The sequence below is a fragment of the Microplitis demolitor genome, chromosome 3, assembly GCF_026212275.2.
Source record: "Microplitis demolitor isolate Queensland-Clemson2020A chromosome 3, iyMicDemo2.1a, whole genome shotgun sequence".
Taxonomy (NCBI): domain Eukaryota; kingdom Metazoa; phylum Arthropoda; class Insecta; order Hymenoptera; family Braconidae; genus Microplitis; species Microplitis demolitor.
The window spans coordinates 24322596-24349923 of NC_068547.1; the positions used below are offsets into that span (position 1 = coordinate 24322596).

Genomic DNA, 27328 nt, shown 5'->3' on the forward strand with positions numbered 1-27328 from the left:
TTAAAAATTAAAGATATTAACTAGCTGTACCTTTCTGTAGTAGTATACATAAATTTATAGCTTCAAAGATATTTAAGTATGAATATGAGAAAAGTTAAAGGTAATTTAACCGGTTGAATCTGTTTGCACAATACTTTGTGACATATTTTGTTTGTGAACATGTAGTTTTGACATTTAAGATTAAGATAATTTATAAATTATTTATTAAAAGCTCTTATTGGATTTTATATTTTACATAATTTTATATATTTATGTTGTTGGTTAACAGGATTAAATTATAAATAATAAAGTAAAGCTAATAAAAGTAAAGAAAGAGTTACAGTTGTTGACATTGTTTTTTAATAATAAAATCTGAACCCCTCGAATCTCGAATCTACTGAGTTACTTATGGTCGGTTCAGATTCTCAGCTCGGCGCACTGGGGCGCTTGCAATATACCCGGGAAAATTTAAATTCATAATTAAATTTAATTAGTAGAAAAAAAGTGAATTACCAATTTAAAAAAAAAAAAAATGTATTGATTATCAGTCTGTTGATTAAAGTTAAATTTAAGTGAAACAAATCTTAGTATTTTAAATCGATCATTAATTAATAGAAATTAATGTTAATTTCATGTGCGAAAAAAGCGTCTAAGTACCCTGGGTGGGTAGCGGGTCCAAACACACCAATAGAAATAAAACAACAAAAAATATATAATTAATGAATTATTTTAAATATATTTATACATGTGTACATATATACGGGCCGTAGTCCCGTGTCTATAACCTGCCTCGAAGATTTTCTTGCAGTCACGCTGCGGCCCATCCACTCCACCACCACTACTCCACTACTCTAGTCTCCATGGTATTTATCATATTGTAGTTTCCTGTTTTTAAAATAGAGGGCTTAGGTCTATATTTATTTAAAATACAAAATTATACCAATAGATGGCGGAACAGGTTTAATTTCATTTACATAGCTTGTGTAAAAAAAAAAAAAAATAATAAAACAACAACATATATGTATATGTATATTAAATAATAATTTTTATTTAGTGAATATAATAATGGCAGTTAAAGAAAAATCAAATGAACCAACAGAAGATTTTGAATGGAATGTTGAGAATGAAATTCAACTTTTTTTTGCAATGAATGGACATAAACCCGTTGGTAATTAATATTTAAATATACCATTAATTTATATGTTAATTTTATTTATAATATTCAGGTATTCATAAATATTTTCACATGCTGTGTATTTGGGAAAAATTTCGAACAGCTATTAATAAAGATATTTCATTAAAAGCAATTTGGGATCATTTAGAATCAATGTATGATTTAGTCGCATTAGTATGTATTATTATTATTATTATTATTATTATTTTTTTATACACATTGTAATTATAAATTAATATACACATATAATTAATAATTAAATAGGACGACACTGAAGATTTACCATATCTTAGTAGTGAAATAGATTTTACATTACCAGAATCTGATTTTATGGATCTTATGAAAAATAAACAAAAAGATGAAATTGAAAATAAAGCAAAGGATACCAAAGATAAAAGTAAAGATACTAAAAAAGATAAGGAAATTAAAGAAATTCCAAAGCGGGAGGTAGTAACAAAAGATCAAAAAACACCAAAAGAAGTAGATAAAAAAAAAGAAGATCCTAAAAAAATAATTAAAGAAGTTGAAATAAAAAAGGAAAAGCAGAGAGAAGTTAAAGAAATAAAAAAAGACAATAAATTAATAAAAAATCGTGGTAAAGGAAAAGAAGAAGCTGATGAACCATCTCCAGGTAATTTTATATAATAATAATAATAATAATAATAGTAATAATTTCTTGTTATTAATATTGTTTTAATTATTATAGTTATTCAAGCAGCTAAAAAAGAAAGAAAAGATTCAGATGCCAGTAGAGAAACTCCTAAACGAGTACCAAAACGACCAACCAGACAAAGTATTGACAATACTAGTAAAGCATCATCGAGTCCAAGAGATACTCCGCCACCCAAAAGAAGGAGAACATAAACATATTAAATATAAAAAAATTTTTCTCATAATAAAACTATTATTAATATTATTCTTAAACCTACTTTATGCCTTTATGTTTATTACACTATATTCAATCAAATCTTCATATTATGTAAATAAATTAATTAATTTTCTTTTTATATGCATTAATAATAATAATAATAATAATAATTGTTTAACGAAATGGGTATTAAATTTTTTTAATGAAAAAATATAAAGAAAAGCGAATTTTTTTTTACGGTTACCAATTATTTAATTTTATTGATACACAATTTCGTAGCATTATCTAGCTTTACAAATAATATAGTTATAAATTTTAATCAATAATATTTCTTCAAGAAGATAAATATTTTTGGATCTTGAGTTTAACAATAAATTGGTAACCACATTTTTTTTTGTTTTTTAATTTCTTGTGGAAAAAAACTGAAGAAAAATAGGCGTTTACATGTTGGATGTTATGCTTGCTTTAACCTGAAACATAAAATAATTAAAATATAATTATTATTGCAGTTGTTAAATTAAATAAAAGGAAAAACAATAAATAAATAAATAAATTTTAAAAAAATAATACCTTTTATTCTTCAATTTATTATTTTTTTTTCCACGTGAATAATATTTATCTTAATCTTCTGGCTTCACGTTCAGACTCAAGTAAGGTTAGAAGATCACCTTCTCGTACCGGTCCTTTTACATTTCGGATGATTTGACGATTTGTTTCATCCATAAATTCAACTTTAACTTGAGTACATTGCCCCTGGGATCCAGTTCGTCCCAAAATTTTAATTACACGAGCAGTAACCGATGGTTTATCCATTTTTTGTTGTTCTTATTTATTCACGTGCTCTTTAAGCCAGCAATATCAGAAAGGAAAGAAGGCTTCGATGAAAACGATGAAAACCAACGGACCAACGAACGTCATTCAATCAAAGTTATAATAAAAATGGCGATATCCGGAAGTCAGCGCCCCGAAACATTAGCTTGTAGTATATCAACTAATATTTAAAATAACCCGCTAAATAAATTCATTAAACATATAATACATTTATTTATTTTATTATCATGTATTTTATCGTCAAAACAATAAATTATATATTCTCAACAGATTATCATACACATTATTAAAATCAATGAACATATATATATATATATATATATATAATTTTTTTTTTGTTTTTTTATTAATACTATTTGCATGTAAATTAATAATTAATAAACTAATTAAGATCATTAAATAAAATATTTGACAATTTAATACATTTTTTATTTCAAATTTAAAAGACATCCATCAATTCAATGGGTAAAAAAAAAAGCAACAAGGATTTATAAATAAATTTTTTTTGTATATCATCATTGTCTGAGATAGTCACGTCCAATAAGACGGATTAATTTTAACACATAATTCACGCTCGTAATAAAATATTATTTAAATATTTATCTGCTATAATCGCATTAAATATTTACATTATCAATTATAGCGGAATACCCTTTTATTCATAGCAGTGATGAGGGTTATTTATTTTTCCTTTTGTTTACTATTCACTCAGATAATAATTAATAATTATGTATAAATATATGTGTATATATATATATATATATATATATATATATATATATATATATATATATATATATATATATTTTTTTTTTTGTTAAATGTATCTGAAATGACATTCATTATTTTACATATATTTAGATCATTTAAACAAAAAAATTGATTATTAAATTTAAATAAAAATTAATAAAGCTTTTTGGTGGGATAATTTTTATCTATTATAATTTTGCATTAATTCTGCATTCGCCAAAATTTTAAATAAATACAGAAAGATATTTTGTTGACATTGCTAAATATTTAAAATTTTGTATTTATCGCATATTAAAATATTAACATGCAACTAAAATTTATTATTCTTTAATCAAAATTATACATCAAGTTTAATAAAATGTATGAACGTTTTTTTTTCTTTTTCTTTCTTTAATACAATTTTATAACATTGGATCAATTAACAAGCCAAATCTAAATACATATATCGTTACTGCCACAAGTTGGTTGAGAGAGTTTGACCAGGGAGTGTAGCAGGTGCTGATTTCCCTACCAATCCACCCAAGGACATTTGAGACATCTGCTGAGACAACTGTAATATATATATATATATATATATTTTATAAAAATTTATTTATTGTTCTTATTGTAATTATAATTAAAAAAGTTAGGAAAAAAAAAAATTACCTGTGATGGAAAAGTACTATTTGTAGAAGTTTGGTTGGATAAATTAAAGAATGGGTTACTTCCTGGTGATGGCTGAATATTTTGCGTTGTTAACATATTACTCCATCCATTATTACTTATAATATTAGCTGGTCCCATTTGAACCATCTGTTTATTAATAACAGGCACACCATTACTGTCACCCTGTTACAAAAAAAATTAATTAAAATAATAATAAACTATTAAATTTAATTTAATAAATACCATTTGTGTTTGCATAAGCATCGTTGGATTTGATAAATTAGCTATTTGATTAATTGGAGCCATTTGTAATCCGCCTCCCAATTGATTAGTGGCTGCTACGAGCCCTATGGGATTTGTTGCTAAATTAATGTGATGATTAGTGATTGCAATACCGTGTTGTGGAGGAATGACGCTATGTTGTATCAAAGGAGTCATTACTAAGTTTTGATGCTGTTGCTGCTGCTGCTGCTGCTGTATTTGTTGTTGCAATGGTTGTTGTTGACCAACCAAATTATTTTGTTGACCAAATACTCCAACACCTGAGAGTGATTGAGAAAATTGTTGTATTCCAGGCGTTTGTTGGGTGTAAATTCCACTAGAAAGACCATAAACAGGTTGTTGTTGCTGTTGTGGAGTTTGCTGAGTACCATAGAGAGCAAGAATACTGTCCTTGGTCATTTTACTTTTTTCTTCTTGTGTTGGAGCTGGTTGATTGAAAAAACTTTCTTCATCAGCTTTACTTGCTTCATTATTACTCAAAGTATTTTCTGCTGAATAACTATTACTATTATTATTATTATTATTATTAATATTACTACTACTACTACTACTACTACTACTACTACTACTACTACTACTACTACTACTACTACTACTAATATTACTATTATTATTACTATTACCATTATCAATACTATCGGTTTTTAATGAAGATGTGACAGGTGTTGCAGACAAAAAGGAAGAGAATATGTCATCACCAGAATTATTTGAATTATTTGTTGTTTTAGCAGATAGACTATCGAGTCCTAATAAATCAAGAGTTGGTGTGCTATTAGATGGTGTCTTTGAAGGAGGTTTTGGACTGACTGAGCTACCGGGCTTTGGCAATTGCGGCATAATTTCCGGTTTTTTAACTAATGGCAATGGGTTTTGATCAGCATTAGTTTTAATTGATGATTTTTTTCGTCTTCGTTGTTTTTCAGCTTCTTCATCTAATTCTTTGTCCCAATTAACTTTTGGCATTGTCGGTGGTACCCATTCACGTGCAATATATTTTTTATGCTCATATTTAGCTCGAATAAAACTCTCAAGACTACAATCAGTTTGAGGACGTCGAAAGGTATCTGGTAAATTAGCTTCATATACAGCACGTGCACGAGAATTTCCCATTTGTTGAAGACTCTATAAAATGAATTATTATTATTATTATTATTATTATTATTATTATTATTATTATTATTATTATTATATTTTAATATGTATAAAAATTAATTCAAATTATAAACTAAATAAATATAATTGTCGTGAGTTTAATGTGGTTGATTATTCAACATTACTACTGCATTGAAACTATTAGTAATAATAATAATATATAAAATTATTATTTTTATTTATAAATATTTACTACAACTTGTTCCGGTGTCCAAGTATCCAAATTGACTGATTTAACTTTGCTAATATGGACTCCAAGATTTCGGTGTATACCAGCACATCTGATACAAAGAAATATTCCAAGATTCCAACTGGCCCATCTTGGCCCTTAAATAAATAAATAAAATTTTCTTATCAATATGATTATTATGTATACGTTTAATTCTACAATATATTTATTACGTTTATTCGAAATTTATGTCCATATAAAAAAAAATACAATTCTAACCCTATATATATATATATATATATATATATATATATATATATATATATATATCTATTTGTATTGTCTTAATAAAAGTAGGTCATTGAAAAATCAATAAATACTTATCGATTATAAATATTTAATTATAAAAGTTAGAATTAATAAATATATTAATATTTTATTACAATTAATGTCTATTTTTTTTATAGTAGTTAGAGTATATATGTAGATATAGCTTACACATTAAGTTGTCATACACAAACCTTTAGCATCACAATCTACACAATACTTATTGTCTTCGTCACGAAGCATTTGTGTAAGAAGATCCTGACATTTATCTTGAATTTGTTTAGTTCGTTCCTTTTCTAATCGAGACGTCATTTTAACAGATAAAATTATAAATTATATTCAAGTTTTTTTAAATAATTAAGTAAAAAAATTAAATCTGGTGATATATTATAGGTAAATATATGCACCACGAAACAAGATATCACGAACACAGAAATTTTTTTTTTCTAGCCAACAGCCAACAGCCAACAGCAAACCCAAACCCAAACCCAATCCAGCCAGTCTGCTACAGTCTGCTGTCACTGTGATAAAAGACGCTGACGCTACTGCTAACTGCTTACTATACTGTCTATACTTACTATACACTAACACTATACTATTGCTTGTGTGTGTGTTGCAGTGTGTTGTGTGTCATCTACATACGCGTAAGCACGTACATATGTATGTATGTATGTATGGATGTAAGCTGGTAAGTTCTAAACAAAACTGATCCAGTAGAAGCACACATACACACATTAATAAAATTTTAAACAACAGCACACCCAACCAACAGACTGCCTGCGACAGATTATTGTATTATTATTTACTATAAACCCTTATTTTGTTATTTATTTTTTTAAGTTTAATGTGACCGATGCAAATAGATATGGATTATATTTATTAAACTCAAGATGTCACTAATTGTTCTTGTCTCTGCCTTGTGCGTCTTGTGTTTTGTGTTGTTTGTGTGTGAGTATTTTTTTTTTATTATTCTCATAATACTGATGATAAAAAATTAAAAACAAAAAAAGTAAACCGAGTTCTCATTTACTTACAGTAAAGTAAATAAAAAAGTTTAATATTTTTTTTTTCCCCCAATTATAAATCAAAACATTTAGTCGTGTAGCTATTGTACACATAATTTTTTTTAAAATTAAACCGCCATTTACATATACTTATATGTGTTTTCCGCGTACTTTTTTTTATTTCTTATCACCGCCACGCTGCTAGAACGCCAATGTTACTTTACTAGTTATTTGTTATTGTTGTTGTTAAGTATGTATGTTTGTACTGTTGTTAACATTTGTTATGAAACGATAAAACAATAAACAAAAACTGAAAAATAAAAAAAAAGAGAGAGAGATAACTTGACTATATAACAAGAAGACGAATATCGGCGTACTAAATAATACCAGTATAATTGTACTTTCTGTTTCATCGGTAAAAAAAAAAAAAAAAAAAAAAAAAAAAAAAGATTATGTTTTATAAATAATAAATTATGATTCAAGTACATTAATTAATAAATAACAAAGGATAATATTTTTTTCTTCAATCAAGTGTAAGCAGTGAAATTAAATGTATGATCATAATTTAAGTTTTTTGAATTGTCAAAATTTTAACCTTTATTTTATCAGTATCGTTTTAGTTTTGTTTTTATATAAAATAAATTTTAATACTTATAATACTAAAAATAACAAATATGAAAGTTACTATTAAAAGTAAGTTAATTTTTTTATTTTATTTTATTATTTTTATTTCTATATATACAATAATATAATTAATTTTTATTTTAGGCTGGACTGGTGTTTCTACTTGGAGATGGATTGCTAATGATGATAATTGTGGAATTTGTCGAATGCCATTTGATGCAAGTTGTCCAGATTGTAAAACTCCTGGTGATGATTGTCCATTAGGTAAATATAATAATAATCAACATTAATTTTAAAAAATATTAATAATTAGTTATTAAAATTCTTTTTTTTCTACATCGTCATAAGTAAATTTGAATATAAGTTATTCGTACAGTTTATACAAAAATTAAAATGAAATTACTGGACTTGCGCAAAGTAAATTTATAAGCATAAAATATCGATCGTTGATGAGTCAACTTCTCCCACACGTTTATGAATCGGCATCATCATTGTATAACTTTACTTGCTTACACGAGAATAGCTTCTATTATTATTATTATAACATGTCTAGTTTCTGATTTTTATTTTTTATTCAATGTATAATATTGATTATGTTAATAGTACAAATAAATTTTTTTAACACATAGTATGGGGACAGTGCTCGCATTGTTTTCACATTCACTGTATCATGAAGTGGTTACACTCCCAACAAACCAGCAGCTTATGTCCAATGTGCCGCCAGGAATGGAAATTCAAAGAATAAATAAACACAATAATTATTATTATATTTTAACATCAACAATATTTTAAACAGGTAAGATAATCTATTTAATTCAATTTAGAAAAAAAATAAAATAAAAATAATAGACGTTAATATTATTATTTCAATATATATTATATGCATCAACAACAACAAGTTGATTTGGAAATTATTTATTATATTTAAGTGAACAGTACAACATGTTATTATAAAATTGTGAGAATAAGAAACAAGAGTTAAATATATTCAAAGGTAAAATATGAATAAAGGTTATATATATATATATATATATATATATATATATATATATATATATATATATATATATATATATATTTATGAAAAGGGAGAATGTGGAACCCTCTCTCTATTATATATTATAGTATAGTGAATATCTCATGATTCTCCCCACCACATCTTCTACCATATTTTTTCTTATGCTTTTTTCTGTCTTCCCGGTCACGCGGTTGGTCGTTGGTCGACGACCATACCACAGGTTACTCTCTCACGCGATACTACGTTAGCTAGCTAATTCCTCGCTATACATATTATAATACCACATCCTACAGTCTATCGTCATTGTTATCACCCACACTTTTGACTCTCTCATCATCGTCATTATTCTCAACACAACAAATTGTATTGTATCCAGCACAACAACAACAAAAACAACAACAACAACAACATACTAGTATCAGTACTACTACTACTACTACTACTACTACTACTACTACGTTTAGAGTACAAAAAATCAACCAAATGAGTGAGAGAGTGAGTGAGTGAGTGAGAGTACTCGTTGTACTCTGTATTATAAGTTAAATTTAGTTAAGAATTGATTTACCTGATAAACCCTTTCGTAATTGTCGATAGCGTCGTGGCTATACTGAGATATATATTTATATATATTATATACTGAAAATATATATATACACTACTCTTGATTTGTTATAGAAAAGAGAAAGAAAAAGAAAAAGAGAGTCACGTGAGTAGTTTAGACGTGCAAAAGATATTTGTAAGAGAATCAGAGATTGTAAATTCAGTCTACTGCTGCTGCTGCTGTTGATGTCGATTCACCGTTAACGTGTAATATAACAATAAAAAATAAAACGAAAAAAAATTTTAATATTGTTATATAAATTACCTCATAAAATTTTACAAATTATAGAACATTGTGTGCTTTAAATAATAATACAAAAATGTTTTTAACATAAAACTATCGTACATACAAATACAATAAACTTGTCTCATCAGTTATTTTAAAAATCCTAACGTAATTAATAATATTTTAAATAATCACCACATTTATCTTTTTAAATAAAAAAATACTGTAAAGTTTTATATTAAATTTATTTAATCTTAGTGATTATACATTGAGATTTTAACTCTAGTAAGATTACGTAGGAGGGATATAAAAGAAAAAAACAAGTAAGTGTATGCCTATAAAAAAAGAGGATAGAAAACAGTGAAAAAAATGAAGATAATTATTAAAATAATAAAGACAAAAGAATGGTCATTTTTTTTTTAAGCTAATAAAAATAATAATAATTATTATTATTAAAAAACAAATTTTAATAAATCTTTTATGTGATAATGTACAGTATGAAAGATTGTAAATATCAAATTTTAATTACGGTGTAATTTAAAATGATTAATAAATCAATTGAAAGAGATAAAAAAAAACAGATAATAAAATAATAATTCTAATTACAATATTATTGATAATAAGAAAAAGGTGTAACTGAGTATTGCTACAAGTATGAAACTTGCATCAATGCAGCAGCGACCACATGCACCTCCAGTACCTCCGAGGCCAAGCAGACAAGTTGTTGCAGAGGCCCTCAAGAGATCATCTGCTAGATTAACTTTTCCTACGCGTCAGGCTCCACCGCCTCCAACTAACGTAAGACCCTGGCAGCAATCGGATTATTCTTCAAATAACGACATTAAGCCTGTTGAAAAAAATCTTAATATTGTTCACGATTCTATAAAAGAAGCTAACCAAGAAAAATCTCATCAATCAAACAGTAAATTAATAAAGGAAACTTTTTTAAATACAAATGACATTAATTTAAATAATCTAAACAATCAAGATTCAAATGTATCTACCAATAATCAAAACCACAGCAGTAATAACAACAACAACAATAATAATAATAATAATAATAATAATAATAATAATTATGAAAATATAATAATATCAAATAATCAAGAGTGCGAATTAATAGGTGTGAGTACAATAACTCGAAGTAGTATTTCACCTATTGCAATGAATAAATTTGAAAATAGTAATTTATACACCGAGTTAACTGGCAGAGAGAATGCGCGCACGATATTTTCTGGAACGATTTCTAATCAACTTACGACGTTACCTGATTCTCTCATAAAAACAACAGCAACAACAACATCATTAACAAAGGTTGTCGTTTCAACTGAAAATGACGTGAAATCACAATTTTCAAAAAATAAACATTGTATAGAAAATTTATTGACATCCAGTGCCTCGACTGTTTCAAGTGATGATGGCACTACGATTGTTGTAATTGAAAAAGCAAGTGACGATATAAAATCCGTTAACAGCGAAGAAGATAAAAATAATATTCATCATAAAGATTGGTTAGAAGCAGGGATTCGTTATTCATCTACTAAAATAACTCTACCTGCAGATGATAATTCAATTAACAATGGAATTTTAACTTGTCCGACCCATCATCATTTTTTATTTAATAATTCTAGTAAGACAAGACCTGAAAGTAACTTTACCAGGTACTTGTTTGTATATTGGTGTTATATACATATATACTCTTGCCATAAATTAAAGGAACAAAAGAATTTTCAAAAAATGTCAAAAAAAGACAAAGTAAATGAAATTGAAACTTGGTTTTTGTGTACGATTTTTTTTTTTTTTTTTTTTTTTTTACATTTTTTGGAAATTTTTTTTTTTCTCTTCTCCTTACTTTTATTGAGGAACCAACGCAAAAATGGAAGAAAAGTAAAAAAAAAATTATTTTACAAAAAACGATGAAAGGGTCCTGTAGGGAATTTATTTAAGTTTTTAACACCATCCTTCAATTTACTGTGAGATCATTAGTACCTGAAATATCGATTATCGAAACCAAAAGGATTATTTTTCGTTTGAAGCTGAATAAATTTGCTAGCCGACCTATGCATTGGTTTAGCTGAAAAAATTTTCCACGGCCCATGGACTCTTTGGAAAAACAAAAAAAATTTTGAAAATCTTTGTCTTTCGATATTTCTCATCTTTACGCAATAGTCTTAGCTCTAAGAAATTTATAATTAAAATGCACCGAAACTACTAGAGATTTCAAGCTATAAAATGTGTTTTTTTTTTTTTAATCTCGATACGATTATTTTTCACCATGTTACAGCCTTGCAAAAATCACTAAAAACATTTCAAAAATTTTTTTGTTTCTTTTATTTTTGGCATGAGTGTATATATATTATTTTTTTTAATTTTATTGATTTATAATATTAAATAACAGATAAAAAATTTTAATTTGTTACAGTATATGTGATCAAATAGCAATGTCTTCCCTTCAAGGATTACCTCCTTTGCCTCGAAGCCTAAGTGGATTATATCTTAATGAAGAATTTAGAGAAACAAATGAACCGCCTCCACCGCCTCTGAGATCTTCAAGTAAAACATCAAAAGTAGGAAAAACAATACAGTCATCGAATTCCAGGCCTTCACCTTCACCTGGACGACAACTCACCACTTTGGATTCACAGCTGGCGATTCTCAGAAAAGAAATGGTAATAATTAACGTTAAAAATGTTTCAGTGTTATTATTATTATTATTATTATTATTATTATTATTATTATTATCATCATGTTTATTGATTATAGTTTGGACTGCGACAATTAGATCTTTCATTACTATCCCAGTTATGGTCACTCAATGAATCAATTCAAGAATTTCGACAACTAGTTCAGGAACACGATGAAAGAGTCCCTTCACCATCTCCTAGCAGTGAGGAAGGTGATGATGGTTATGGAAATCATATACATGTACCTTCACGTAGACCAGCGTCTCTCCATCATCATCATCATCATCATCATCATTATTCATCTCATCACCATCATCGACCACCCAGACCACCGAGACCTTTGCGACCACTCGGTAGCGATGAATCGCCTTCCAGCGAAGAATACGGAGCGGTTTAATGATAAATTATTATTTTAAATATTATTGTTTTTACAATTTTTCTAAATTCAATTCTTAATTCTCGGTATGTAATATATGATAAACAGTTAATGTTATATGTCGATAAATATATTTTTGATGTGAATTTTATATTCAACATTTTTAAAATATAAATTACTGTAAAGAAATGGATGTCATTTTTATTTTTATTGTTTTAAATATATAATTGAGCAAAATTTATTAACAAGCTATTATTATTATTATTATTATTATTATTATTATTATTATTATTATTATTATTATTATTATTATTATTATTTTTTTTTTTTTTTTTTTTTATCATTAATAATTAAATATTTGAGTGTATTAGCTATTTCGTCAACTATACATTGTTTATGGCTAAACCTAAATAGTTTATTGATAAATATTTACGTAATAATAAAACAAAGTCCATAAATATCACTTGTTTATTATATCAATTGACTAGAATGAAGATATACGTGCAAGGCCATAGTAGGAAAATGTGTGATTGCTTCAAGTAAAGAAATTAATAAAATTCTGTATGAAATAATAAAAACATAAATAATAAGAGAAAACCGATCAATTAATAATATAATAATATTTTCAAGTGATTTTATAGATAATAAATATTTATATCGATACATAATGTAAATAATTTTGTTATATGCAAATGTAAAAAGTTATTCTACTATTTCTCAAAAATTTTTTGTCATCATTTATATCATAACATTACATTATAATATAAATAAAATCTTAAGATTTTATTTATTTTTACTGAGATATTTAAATTTAAATCTTGTATTAAAGTATCAGTTATAATCGCAATCGAATATTCGCGCGCGCGCTTTATACAATGATATGTAATTAAGAAATAGAGTAATGTAATATATATAATAATGACTATCATTTTAAAAAATATCTAAATATTAATACATTGATGAATACCAAGAAAACTTTGTTATTATTTAATTATTAAATAATAATTTTGCATAATATATTAATTTTTCAATTAAATTAATTAAAAGAAAAAAAAAATTGTTGGGTTTTTTTCTCAGATTTCTTAACATCATTTTGCTTGAGTAATATTATTAGATAAATTAGCACCATTATTAGGAACGCCGATAACATCATTTTGAGTCAAAGTAACAACTCTTGGTGGACTACGTGAAGATGAACGACGTGATTCACTAGTTGGCGGACTTGTGTGACGACAGGTTACGTGATGTCCACCTATTTCCCAATCACGATGTTGGCAAAAAGAACTGCAGTATCTTGCAATTCCACATCCACCACAAGTTTCCATAGCTGATCTTCCACAATTCCAACAACTCTATAGTATAAGTAAAAATTATATTTATTATTATTATTATTATTATTATTATTATTATTATTATTATTAATTATACTTACAGATGTGGAATTAGAAAGATGATAAATAGCTTCTTTATCGTTCTCTCTGGATAAATTTGAATTAACAGTTGTGCCTATATTTTGATTAATTAAATGACTATTTAGACGGAAAAATGATCCTTGTCTGATATTTCCATAATTTTTTAAAGGTAAAACCGAGCTATCAAAATGTTGTTGATTAGTCCCAAGTCTTTCGTTGACTTGTGATTCAGTGACTGCTGCTGCTACTGCACGTTGTACTTCAGCCATAGCAACACGTTTTACTTCTTGGACAGCTTCTTCAGCATGCCTTTTAACTTCCGCAGTGACACGATCTTGAGTAGCTCTTATTGTTTGAGCAATTATTTCTCCAGAAAGTCGTTTAAGATTACCATCACGATCTCCGGATGTCTCTACTTGTGATCCATTTAAACAATTATGATTACTATTGTTACTACTTAGATTCTGAGTAGAAGAAATAAGTTGAGAAACGTTAGTTACTGTTGGAGTAGTGGTACTACTACTACTACTACTACTACTACCACCACATGGACTAGATGAACCACGTTTTTGTAAAATCACCAGAGCACGTTTTGTTTTGTCTACCATACCTAAGATGCAATTGAGCATTACATGAATATTTTTCCATTCATCGTCAAGACTTGAGATATTTTGTGCACTTGCTGTCATGTAATTTAATTGTTGTTGTTGTTGTTGTTGTGATCGATGGTATGAACTAAATGACGGCGATTGATTGATTTGAATAAGATTTGGTGGTAAGAGATTGTTTCCGTATCCAGATGTTTGTAAATTATTTTGAACAGTATTACCAGAAGACGAATGATATAAACAATAAGAATCAGGTAATTGTTGTTGTTGTTGTTGTTGTTGATGTTGAGAATGATTCCATGAATTAACTGGCCGTTTACCATAAATTACAGGATCTTCAACACCATTTTCATAATACCTACGCAAACATACATAAAATAATAAATTGTGAATTGGGAAAAACAAAAAAAATAGTGAATGGTTGGACGCTGTTAGATGTCTATCCCTCGGGATAAGTATGTAAGGACGGAAAGGTGTATGTACAGTGATATATTGAAACGTCAACACCAGAACATATCGAGAGGACGGTGTAGTATAGCCTGGCATTGGCTGTGAGCAATTCTCACTATATTATATTATACTAGTACGTTTTGTCGCGCGCGTTTGGTCGCGCTTTATCACCCTCCCTTCTATGCGTCTCATCTAAATCCTCTACTATATATATATATATATATATATATATATATATATATATATACAATTTGTATATGTACATAAGCACCCCGTTTAAACCTACTGGAATATCAATCCTGACCGCGATTACGTGTTACGTGTTAGTACAGCAGCAAGTAAACCTGATGAGTTTACGTGTTTTTGACACTTGACATTGACAATCGATCAAAAGATCTATATCATCAGCATGTCTAGGTTATATATGGCTTTTAATTAAAGTTATCGACTATATCATAATTATAAATATTACTAGCCGTTCACCACCCGCTTCGCTGGGCGTAAATTAAAGAAGTGATTAATTTTTTTTTCATGATTAAAATTATTTCTATAACTATAGCTTTGTTCTATGGACTTACTCTGCAATCGTATTAATACAATCGTAATAAGCTATAAAGAACTAATGACGCACAATGCAATTAGAAATAATAACACCACAATTATAGCGATGGGACTAAAAAAAATATTTTTTTTAGTCCCATCCGCATACCCCTTTCGGAGGCGATTTTATTATAGCCATTTAGTTGGGAATACCGACATGACATAATAAACGTTCTCAATGAATTTCAAGTCCGTATAAAAGCCTTATAATTCCAGAGATACAGTGGTGAGAAGGTAAATAATATTTTTGTCATATATATATATATGACAAAATGTACTTCTATGCCAAATTTTATTGAAATCCTTTTAGTCGTTAAAGCGTGATTGACGGACAAATTTACAAACTTTCCCATTTATAATATTATATAAGGATTATCTATATATCGAGGATTATCATATATATTAATTAATTAATTAAATAAATAAAGTTTATGGATGATATAAATATTTTGTTAAAGCAACGTGGTAAAATTTTGTGGGTTTCAATATATATTGTGTAACCGCAGCACCGCAAGTATGCAAACTTTAAACATAGAATAGTTGTTCTATATTATATGTTTAAGTTCAAATAAATGATTTAACGTGCATGAAGATCAGTCAATTACGGATACCAATTATAAATATGTGTAGTTAATTATTTAATATTATTTTTAGGAGTTAGTGAATAGTGTGTGTTGAATTGAATATTTTTGATTGTGATTATTATTTATAAATTACGAACAGAGTATCAGAAGCTCGTCGTTTCACTGCTCTTCCAGTATTGTAATGGTGAAGTGATACTGTTGAAAAAGAATTTGAAGACTGTAGAAATGAGTTTAAATTTGAATTAGTCATACACGTAGAACGTATTCCGTAATTACAACTACCGCTGCTGTTGTTGCTGCTGCTACTGCTACTGCTGCTGTTATTGTAATCACCAAATAGTTGAACTATTTCTCCAGACGGTACGGTAAGACTGATAGTCTCCAGTATAGCTGACTCATTACAACGCAAATATTGCGCACATGTCTGTAAATTAATAATAATAATAATAATAATAATAATAATAATAATAATAATAATAATAATAATAATAATAATAATAATAATAATAATAATAATTAATAAGTCAGCAAATTTTTAATTTATTAAATATTTAACAATAAAAATTTATATATATTATATAATAATATTGGTATATTAATAAATTGTATATCCAAAAATTGAAATTTTTATATTCTTGATCATAATAATATTTTAAAATTTCAGTATCTAAATCTATATACATTTATATATTTAATATTTTTTTGTGCCATAATAACAAAACTCTTTAGTACAGCTGACTATTGATTATGTTCTTTTTTTAGAGTAGTTGTAATAAATAAAATCAGTATTTAATTTAATTATCTATCTAATATATACTTATGTAACTAAAAAAATATTAATTACTTGATTATTGAACCTAGCAGCCGCAGTAATATTTCGGCGAAGTAAAGGAAGTGTGTGCTTTAGATACGGTAAAACAAAATCTCTAAGAGGAAAATTAGTTACTTCTTGTAGAGACGTATGAAACTCTTCTACAGCTAATCCACCACTCTATAAAAACATAAAAAAAAATACTCAGGTGGTATATTAAAGAATGTAATTACTAATTAAGTAATTAAATATAATATAGTATAAAATTACCAAAAGCCCAAATATAAGAGTTCGAACAGTATCACCAGTATCATTGGATATATTATTTGCAAATTGTACAAGAGTACCCAGAAGTCTTCTAAATTTAGTATGCCCTGTAAAAATGTTTGCAATGCATCTGGGTCCATTATTATTTTTGGCATTAGATGAGCTCAAGTCACATTTATTATTTTCGGTTATTGTTAAATTTTCTTGGATTTTATCTGCACCCCCTGTCATAGCAGATGGATCTTCGACTTGGTCTTCGATTTTGATAGATATTGCTTTAGGACTTTGGTTTTCCGTCGACAAGGATAAAGATTTTTGTCCATTATTGATTTCAACCAAGGAGGATTTTTGTTGCTGATGATGTGATAACTTTTGTTTGAGTAAACTGCAATTAGTCGGAGACGATGATATATTATCTTCTCGGTCATGTGATTTTTCTTCACTGACATTTTCTTGCGAGCGATTTACAAGATATAATACCTCTGTAACCAAAACCTTTTTGTCGTTCTCAAAATAGAATATATATATTTGTTACAACTGTTGATGATTTCAGTATAATTTAGTTGCAAATTAGTAATTTTTGTTAAAAATAATCAGGTCTTTCTTTCTTTAGCTATTGCTATATATATTATATATAACTCTTAATTTTGAAATAATACTCTCAAATGTAATTGTTATATATGTGTATAAGATAAATAGGAACAATAATACACACGTCTAAGACACTTTTTATTTTTCAAGGATGCCAAAAGTATCTATCTAATTTGTGAGAGCTACATTTTATTGTTATTATGTGAGCTTTAGAGAAAAACAAAGATAGGATCGATAAGTTGCACGTGCTCCACGAGCACTGAGAATCACTGGAGCTGGAGGAAGTGTAAGTACGGTAGGACTCAGCTGTCGCCTCCTAATTGCCAGGACAATGCAACAGATGGCTTTGATCGCAATTCCTTCCTTCCTCCCTCCCAGCCAACCTCCCAGCCAGCCTCCCGCCATTACACCCAAAACTCCTACTGTAACCAATTCTAGTATGCCACCCTTTGCAAAATCGACCATAAGATTTTATATATTGAGCCCACTAAATTTTTTAAATAAATTTTTGCATCAGTTTTCATATCAATCTATAAGGGTTTTTGTTTAAATGAAAAACACTAACACACAAACACACACACACACACACACACACACACACACACACACACACACACACACACACACACACACACACACACACACACACACACACACACACACACACACACACACACACACACACACACACACACACACACACACACACACACACACACACACACACACACACACACACACACACACACACACACACACACACACACACACACACACACACACACACACACACACACACACACACACACACACACACACACACACACAAATAAGAAGATGAAGGATAAAATGAAAGTCAAAGTAAAAATGAGACTAAAATGATGAAGAAGAAAAAGAAGAATAAGTTAAGAAAAATTAGAATAAAAGGCTTTATTATCTACAGGCTAGTTTATTAACGCATATTTTAGGAAAACGACAGAAATTAGGAGCAAGTAGCTCATGAAAAGGATATGATATCAGTATTAAGCAGAATTCTGGTGCAAGTGTTGGACGTGCCTTATCGCGTTTGGACCAGGCAGTCACGCGGATGGCTAACATACGTATAGTAAGCACAAGCAAACTAAGTTTAACCGACTGCCTGACGCCTGTGTCCTTATTGCTTGCTTATGGTTGCTGTGTACACCATCCTATTTCCCATTAGCAATTTTTTTTTTTTTTTTTTTAATCTATAAATATCGATCGTTTTAATTTAATCAAAAATAATAACGATAATAATCAAGACACACATATATAAATAAATATATTTTATGTATACAATTGTAAAAACTGAGAACTTTTGAATATAGCTGCGGGCTCTTACAACTCAAAATGCGCACAATTTAAGCCAACATTTAATATTTGCCTGAATACGGGTACCACCATGCGCAATAATACTATATACTACTAACAAGTGAATTTCACTCAAACTATTCATTTATACCTATTCAACCCCTATACGGGGTATATATATATTTAAATCTATTGCTGATTTATTAATGACATTGTTATCATTTAGCGCTTTTTTTTTTTATTTTTACTTTTTATATATTTATTATAATAATACATAATTATTAGAGTATCTATGTAATTTAATTATCGAAAAAATTTACCTTTACATTTAAGATCACTTGACAAGGATTCCTTGGCAATTAAACTAACAACAGAGTTAGTGTTATCAATAGTCGTTGGTTTTTTTGAGGAATTAGATGAATTATTGATTGTAATAGTACTAGTTTGGATTGTGCTAGTTGTAACAGATGCTGTGATTATACTTTCGTTAATAGCAGTAGTCGTAACAGTCAATGGTAGATCTTTCTCAAATGATAGGGATAATTCCTGTGACTCACATTCTTTTACTTCTTCTTTTATTTTGACTTTATGCGAAACAACGATTGGAGTAGTTGATCCCTCTGCTTTCATTGTAAAATCTGTACCAAACATATATTTTAATTTTAAAAATATTTAAATTATTAGTATAGTGTGCGTATTTATATCGGATTAGTAGAGATAAAAAAAATTGTATAGAATAATCAATATAAATATTAATATAAATAAAAGAAAAAAATAAGATATACAATTCTTTAATAATTTTATATATGATAATAAAATTAAAAGTTATTTAAAATTTTTTATTGAAATAAATATACTATATGTTTAAATTTTTCTAAATTAAATTGTATTTTTCTCTTTTATATTTTAACTGTTTTGTACCAATATATGTATAGTAAATTAAAGTTTAGTATTAAAATTTTATTGTTAATTTTATTTTATTTTTATGTCAATTTATAATCTAATAATTATTGGCATATATTTATAGGAGTAATCGTAAATAAATCCGAAGAGATATGTATAAACACATTACTTTTTTCGGTTTGATTTTAGTTTTTTTTAATAACTCATCTATCGAATGTAATTTATTTTACCTCTCAAGTAGAGTATATAGTTAAATATGAAAAAAATTCAAAAAGTTGTTAATTTGATGTCAAATCTTGTCAAACGACTGATTTTATTTTTTTTTTTCACATTTTTTCTTTCTTTAAAGTTATTTATGTTATTACGTTATTACTTTTCGAAAGAATAACTAAAGGTTAAATTGATATTTCTAGACGCGTAATAATACTATTTTTTTTTTTAAATTATTTTTACTGCAACAGTGGTTGTGTTAAAAAATTAATAATTGTATATATATATATATATATATATATATATATATATATATATATATATATATCGATACATTGATGATTGACAACTTTTTATTTTTGGCGACATTAAAATTTAACAATTGTTAGAAATTTAATAAAATCTCTTTAGGTATAAATAAAAGACAGCGGATGAAAAAAAAAGAGCGAGAGACAAAAGTGACAGCTTGTAATATATATATTATATGTTTACACTCTAAAACCAAGTGTGAAATAAAAATTAACACATCTACCAAATAGTATTGAAACGCCATAAGTAAACTATTGATATTTAAAATACCGTGAAATGTGTATACATACAATAATGGTCATCGAAGATGCAAAATCAACCAGCAGTATAGTATTATATTTGTATGTAGTGCTGCTGATTTCGCTCTTATACTTTTAGTTGATATTATATTATGTATATATATATATATATATATATTTATGTACCGGAACACATGTATATAGAGACATCACTGAAATTTCCAATATTAGAATGTTTTGTCGAGAGACAGCCCATATGTCTGTCTACTCGTTGCGGCGGCTATATATATATATATATATATATATATATATATATACCAATGACAACTACTACTAACATTTCCCGCGGTTACATTGCAAAAATGTCACGCACAGTTCCGATACACGGTCCTATTTGGGCATTTTTTTTTTATGTATTTTATATTAAATTTGTTAAAACAAATACACATATAATTTCAATTACCAATTTCATAGTAAATTATAGAGATGAAAAAAGAAAAAAAAATGACAAACATTTATGGATTTATAGAATTTGCAGCAAAACAATATATTATGTGTGTTTAATATACTAGAATTCGATCTTTATTGCCATGAAGCAGTTTTTCTATCAAGCACTATTATAAAATTACATAACTATATAATAATATAACTACTATAGTTATTTATAATAGAGCTATTGTTGTAATGTTATTAAGGGGAATGTCTCTAACAGAACTTTTGCTTCTCTTTGAACATTGGAAACTGCCCACAACACCTGACTGAGTCATGCTGACTAGTGAACATGCAGATACGTACCACAAATTGTCTGGTGGATAGGATTTACTAGTCAAGAGAGAGAGAGAGAGAGAGAATGAAAGATGAAAATAAAGGAAATAAAGCCTGAGGGCTTCGTAGAGCAGAATTACGCGCGTGAGAGGCAGAAAGATTTATATATATATTATGCATATTATGTGTGTGTGTGTGTGTGTGTGTGTGTTTACTTATCATATAGAATCAAGTCAAAATCAGGAATTCTGCTCTTTTTGCTTTTGTTGAACAACAGTTAATCGACATGCAGATTATGATAAACGCTTAATTTTTTATTTATTATATAATGATTGAAATTTAATTAATTACATTATTATTAACGTAATAAGAGAACAAATAACTTTATACTGAAATGGCGATTATATTAGACTTCTGTATTGATAAATATTGTTATAATAAATGAAGTATATAGGTACACAAGTTTAGAGAGACGACTATATAATAATTAATAATATTGTGAAAAAACATACAGCTGACGATTTTCCGTTCCATCGACAACTAAACTGCTTACTATTAAGGTATTATAACTACACAGAAAAAAAAGTTATCTTGATTCAAGAAATTATTTTGGAAGACAAACGTTCTCGGGAACCAAGTAAAAATTTTCTTGAGACAAGAGAATTTGTCTAGGTCAGAGGAGATTTCTACTGTACCCCAGAAAATTAAGGTTTTCAAAAAAATTTTCTTGAATCAAGAATATTTACTTTCAGTCGAGAACTTTTTTTTATTTGTGTATATATAATATTTTTCTTATTTATTTGGAAATTATATTAGGAGCTTTGTTACGATTAAAACTGAGTTTTTTTTAAAAAAGTTAAAATAAATTTTTTAGTTTAATTAGGGTTTTATTCTAAGCTTTGAAAAACTTAATTTTTTCCAATTCTTTTTATATCTGTAATTACTCAAAAAAAACTATGAATTATTTAAAATAATTATAAATTATCGTACCTCAGATTGAATGATATAAAATGTAATAAAAATTATATATCTTGATTATTTAATGTATACTAATAGACTTTAGTTTTATATCAAGCCAATGAATAATATTTATGATAAATTTTTTAATTGTTGTAAGCCGCATTCTAAAACTGTAAATAATAAATATGAAAATTTTTATTTACAATCACTTTGTCATCATATATTGTTTTTACATGATTTAAATTAATAAAAATAGGATAATATATTAAATTAAAAATGAGAACACTTGAACGATAAATAGACTAGGAGTATTTGACTGAACTGCTAAATTGCTAAATAACTGCTAAATATTGCCGGTCTTTTCAACTCACTCACTTAACACAAAATTTTTTTAAGGTCTGATGTAGTATAGCGTATACTACTTCTAATGTAATGTACACAAGACACAAGCGAGTGGCATAAAAGCTTGTCAGCAAGTGCGCGTGAAATGCATGAATGCGCGCGCCAAAGCCCAAAGCCACCAAAGCATAAAAGAGAGTAAAGAGACGAGAAACTGCTGGCGCCACTGTATGTAATATGTATAACGTTCGCTGGTCACTATTACTTTTAGACTATTACTGTGACTTCTATGCTACTATGCATCACTAATAACAACAATTAACAATTAATAACTAACCGGTTACATTATATATATATTATACACTTCTGAAGTTTGGGAGCTTTTATAATTAAAAGTTAATTTATTTTTACTCTACCAATAGATAGATACTCCTCAATACTGGTCAACACAATTTTTAAAACCTCATCCTTTTTCCTTATGTCAATTCTTATACTTTCTCAATTAATATCAATGTAATCTTATTTAGTTGAATTATTAATGTTTCAATGATAGCGTCCTTATGAATTATTTATTTCAATTTAGTTAGTAAATGTACGTATTAACATTTTTTTTGCACTACAAAAATACCATCAACAAAAATAAAAACAAAAACAAAAAAATGTTTATACGTGCATAGATTGTAATACTCACTACGATATAATATCGTAAACGGCTTTGTGTGTTTTTGACGTGTTTCGATATATTTTCGTAAAGGAAAGTTCTGCAGCTGAAACTAAATCATTTTGCGATATTTGAAAACTGGTAACTTTATATCTATAAATTATTAATATTTAGAAAATTAATTACTTATAATAGATTCTAATTTAAATAATAAACAAAAAATATAATATATTTTCTCTATAGCCTGTGGTTAGACATTATTATAAAATTTAATTCAAATAGTTAACAGTCAGTTATTTCAGCATTCTGAATCATTTTGACATTCTTATCAAATTACAATAATTGAGAGAGATAACTGCAATTTAATTATATATATATATATATATATATATATATATATATTATTAGCCGTACGATAAACAAAATGAGGAAGAGAACAAGGGAGAGAAATATTAGAGACATGCCAATAACAGCGAGTGGTACATGCCAATAGCACCTTCATAATATAGGTGAAGTTGACGAATTTACCATATTTTATTTCGCTATTAAACTAGTTATGATAATAATAATGATAATAATATTAATAATAATTGTTTTTACTATTATTTGAATATTAAATTTACCAGCTTGCTATGTATTAATGCTAATGTAACGTTACTATTACAATGAAAACATAAAAAAAAGGAAATTAAAATCGAAGCTTTAGATTAGCAAAGTAATTTTTTTTCGCCTCAACCTCAAGGATTTATATGAATGAAAATTATGTCATGAGCGTGTGTATGTGATTTTATAAATTATTATTAAATCTTTTAAATATAAATTCGGAAATTTTCAGAATAATTATTCGCGTTTATTACATTGATGTGATGATAATAATAACAATTGATTTGTTGTCACTTATTTGATAATAATTTGTTCATAATAGTCAGTAAATAAATTAATTTATCTATATAAACAAAATAAGATAATGTTAATCTTCTTATGCAAATGAATTAATTGGTGTCCGATGTACCTGACGAATCGTCCGCGTTACTGTGATCGTTGTTGCTATCTGTTGAGGAACTATCGTCTTTTCTTTTTAATTGTCGTTTACGCAGCTTTGCAAATTGAAACTCCTCGACTGGAACTATATATATATATATATATATATATATATATATATATATATATATATATATATATATATATATATATATATGTTTTGTAATATTAATGGAATTTCATCATTAATTGTGTATATTTTAATTTTTCTTTCAACAAAAACTATTAGATGAAAATTGCATGCTTCAAATGGAGATACTGGCATTTAATTTTAATCTATAAACTTTTTTTTTATTATTCGATAATAATTTTATTGTCTTATAGAAATATAAGTAAATTTTAGATATATGTATTATTTAGATTTATAAAATTTGATTAGAAATGAATATTAAAAACAAAAATATTGATCATAGAGTATATACTAATTGATATATTAATTTCGTTTAAGTATTATTGATTTAATGTTATTAATACAAAATAGAGTATGTCTTTTGTCAGGCGATCGAATAAATTTGACATTTATATTGTATTTAATATATTTATTACTTTACTTATATTTTGAATATTTAAAGAATAAACTGACTTGTAGGAAAAATAATATTTGAATATTGTTACATTATAATATAATAATAATAAATAATAACGAATAACAGCTTAAAATTTGATTGAAAAAATATGAGTTTGCTAGTAATAAATGCCGTTAATAATAATTTTAATTGATTTATTGTAAGTTTGAGAATTAATATCACATTCTGTTTTATAAGATTAAATTTAATATAGTAATTGATAATAAAAAGTAATTAAATATACACACAGAAACACACATTTATTCAGACAGACAGACAGACAGACAGGCATACAAATATAAAACTATATTTAAGATTTAAGAACGAGTTGATTACCATCAGAATCGGGGTCTTGATCTTTTTCTGTTGCTGTTGACATATTAATTACTGGGGTAATAATTTCCGGTTCTAATGGCTTCGGTCCTTGATTAATATCTTCAACTAATACCTCCTCAGCTAAACTACTTCTTACTGCTTCTGTTTAATGATAAAAAAATATTTTTTATAATTATAATATGAGATATTATATTATATATATATATATATATATATATATATATATATATATATATATATTAATATAATACAATACTTACCATTAAATGCTTGTGGATATTGTTGATTTAATTTATTTTTTACAATTCTAATTTTTTTAAATATGTAATCTAAATCTTTTTTCATTTCGGCTAACAAAGCTGTGTGTTTTTTAAATTCAGCACCAGCAGATTTTAAACGACTAATAGACAATTGATTACAATTGGTCAGCATTTCATTAGTTTTTTCGAATCTCTGTAACCTATTGGACAAATAAATTATTATTATTATTGTTAATATTTATTGTAAATAAAAATAATTACATTTGTTTTTGAGCTCTTATCATAGATTCAACATCTTGTTGGTCAACAAGGCCGGCAAGTCCTTGAATAAAAACTTCAGGTGCAGTGTAATTAGTAAAGCACTCGAAGCTTCCAACATCTGATTCAGGAGTTCCTTGTGCCATGGTACTTGTTTCAGTATTGTTTGTTATTGTCAATTTAATACTCGTATACACATACACTTTATTCGTAACGTCAATAAATTATGTCAATCATTAATTTCATCTATCCTTACTTTATTCCGAATGATTGAAACATAATAATAATAGTAATAATAATAATAATAATAATAATAATAACAATAAAAAGTGAACGCTCTAACTACAATTATTTAATTATCCTTAAATTAGTATAGTAAAAATTTTTTACTTGACTAGTTTAATTTTTTTTCATGGCATATGTATACATACAAATTCCAATTTATGAATTCACAACAACGCTCTCTGTCCTTAAATATCATGTACTATTAACAAACATAACCTCATTTAAATATAAATAATGGGTACAGGCAGTGCTGCCAGAACGTGCGATATTTTTACCCCCTCCTGCCATTACACTCAATACTATTTCATCTCAGGAGGGGGTAAAAATATCGCACGTTCTGGCAGCACTGAGCAGGTCATATAGGTATAGGATATGTAGTCTCCCCAACGAAAGCTTGAGATATGTATTTTTCCCTCTAGTTTCTACGATACTTAAAGTAGCAGACATCAAAAAATTTTTTAATTTTTATGAATTAAAGTAGTTTGGAACTCGCATCCAAAGTTAAATAAATGACTTTTTTTTTTTTTTTTACTAGAATAGTTCGAGGTTATACCAACTGTCATAAATTTTTTACAATTGGTATCATAATCTCTCTAACATGTTATGCTTATTTACTTTCTAAATAGGTAAGCATAACCTCTACATAACAAATGTCAACTGGATTTATGTAAATAATTTATTTACATTATTTATTGTCTTTACATTAATTTTATTTATATTCAATAAGTTAGTCTTTTAGTGTAAAATTTTTAGGATATTTACAAAAAGATTTTTTTTAGTTTCTCATGTGCAATTTTCCAAAGCTTTTACTGTAAGTGTTTTATGTGGTTAATTA

General features: G+C 27.0%; 6 protein-coding genes across 20 annotated transcripts; 3 read left to right on the plus strand and 3 right to left on the minus strand.

Moving 5' to 3' along the window:
* Window positions 1-974: 974 nt before the first annotated feature.
* On the plus strand, window positions 975-2081 carry LOC103571986 (MRG/MORF4L-binding protein). Its single transcript, XM_008550355.2, has 4 exons — window positions 975-1147; window positions 1206-1327; window positions 1418-1784; window positions 1860-2081. The coding sequence occupies exons 1-4, from the start codon at window positions 1045-1047 to the stop codon at window positions 2015-2017; spliced, it is 750 nt and encodes a 249-aa protein (XP_008548577.1). The 5' UTR covers window positions 975-1044; the 3' UTR covers window positions 2018-2081.
* A 167-nt stretch (window positions 2082-2248) lies between these two features.
* Window positions 2249-2930, minus strand: LOC103571984 (40S ribosomal protein S28). Its single transcript, XM_008550354.3, has 2 exons — window positions 2592-2930; window positions 2249-2491 (listed from the first exon to the last, which is right to left on the minus strand). Exon 1 carries the CDS (start codon window positions 2832-2834, stop codon window positions 2637-2639), a length of 198 nt encoding a protein of 65 aa, XP_008548576.1. The 5' UTR covers window positions 2835-2930; the 3' UTR covers window positions 2249-2491; window positions 2592-2636.
* An 845-nt stretch (window positions 2931-3775) lies between these two features.
* On the minus strand, window positions 3776-7030 carry LOC103571982 (stromal membrane-associated protein 1). Of its 4 annotated transcripts, XM_053737548.1 has the most exons (7): window positions 6756-7030; window positions 6372-6473; window positions 5875-6008; window positions 5153-5651; window positions 4491-5020; window positions 4248-4430; window positions 3776-4152 (listed from the first exon to the last, which is right to left on the minus strand). In XM_053737548.1, exons 2-7 carry the CDS (start codon window positions 6418-6420, stop codon window positions 4051-4053), a joined length of 1497 nt encoding a protein of 498 aa, XP_053593523.1. In that variant the 5' UTR covers window positions 6421-6473; window positions 6756-7030; the 3' UTR covers window positions 3776-4050. The 4 variants fall into 4 exon arrangements, with proteins under 4 accessions (XP_053593523.1, XP_053593522.1, XP_053593521.1 ...); XM_053737547.1 differs by lacking the exon at window positions 6756-7030 and having other exon boundaries at window positions 4491-5017; window positions 6372-6666; XM_053737546.1 differs by lacking the exon at window positions 6756-7030 and having other exon boundaries at window positions 6372-6665.
* Window positions 7031-7049: 19 nt separating this feature from the next.
* Window positions 7050-8600, plus strand: LOC103571983 (anaphase-promoting complex subunit 11). Of its 3 annotated transcripts, none has more exons than XM_053737551.1 (4): window positions 7148-7733; window positions 7791-7874; window positions 7950-8069; window positions 8435-8600. In XM_053737551.1, the coding sequence occupies exons 2-4, from the start codon at window positions 7856-7858 to the stop codon at window positions 8548-8550; spliced, it is 255 nt and encodes an 84-aa protein (XP_053593526.1). In that variant the 5' UTR covers window positions 7148-7733; window positions 7791-7855; the 3' UTR covers window positions 8551-8600. The 3 variants fall into 3 exon arrangements, with proteins under 3 accessions (XP_008548573.1, XP_053593526.1, XP_053593525.1); XM_053737550.1 differs by having other exon boundaries at window positions 7148-7714; XM_008550351.3 differs by lacking the exons at window positions 7148-7733; window positions 7791-7874 and adding an exon at window positions 7050-7125.
* Window positions 8601-9580: 980 nt separating this feature from the next.
* LOC103571981 (myosin-G heavy chain) lies at window positions 9581-13019 on the plus strand. Its single transcript, XM_008550348.3, has 3 exons — window positions 9581-11310; window positions 12072-12318; window positions 12413-13019. Exons 1-3 carry the CDS (start codon window positions 10304-10306, stop codon window positions 12728-12730), a joined length of 1572 nt encoding a protein of 523 aa, XP_008548570.3. The 5' UTR covers window positions 9581-10303; the 3' UTR covers window positions 12731-13019.
* A 715-nt stretch (window positions 13020-13734) lies between these two features.
* LOC103579322 (protein CBFA2T2) lies at window positions 13735-26719 on the minus strand. Of its 10 annotated transcripts, none has more exons than XM_014442918.2 (11): window positions 26212-26719; window positions 25951-26150; window positions 25691-25831; window positions 24760-24873; window positions 19682-19999; window positions 17445-17923; window positions 17208-17354; window positions 16646-16787; window positions 16501-16558; window positions 14142-15087; window positions 13735-14061 (listed from the first exon to the last, which is right to left on the minus strand). In XM_014442918.2, exons 1-11 carry the CDS (start codon window positions 26352-26354, stop codon window positions 13798-13800), a joined length of 2952 nt encoding a protein of 983 aa, XP_014298404.1. In that variant the 5' UTR covers window positions 26355-26719; the 3' UTR covers window positions 13735-13797. The 10 variants fall into 10 exon arrangements, with proteins under 10 accessions (XP_014298404.1, XP_014298403.1, XP_014298402.1 ...); XM_014442917.2 differs by having other exon boundaries at window positions 16640-16787; XM_014442916.2 differs by having other exon boundaries at window positions 16501-16787; window positions 24760-24867.
* Window positions 26720-27328: the final 609 nt, after the last annotated feature.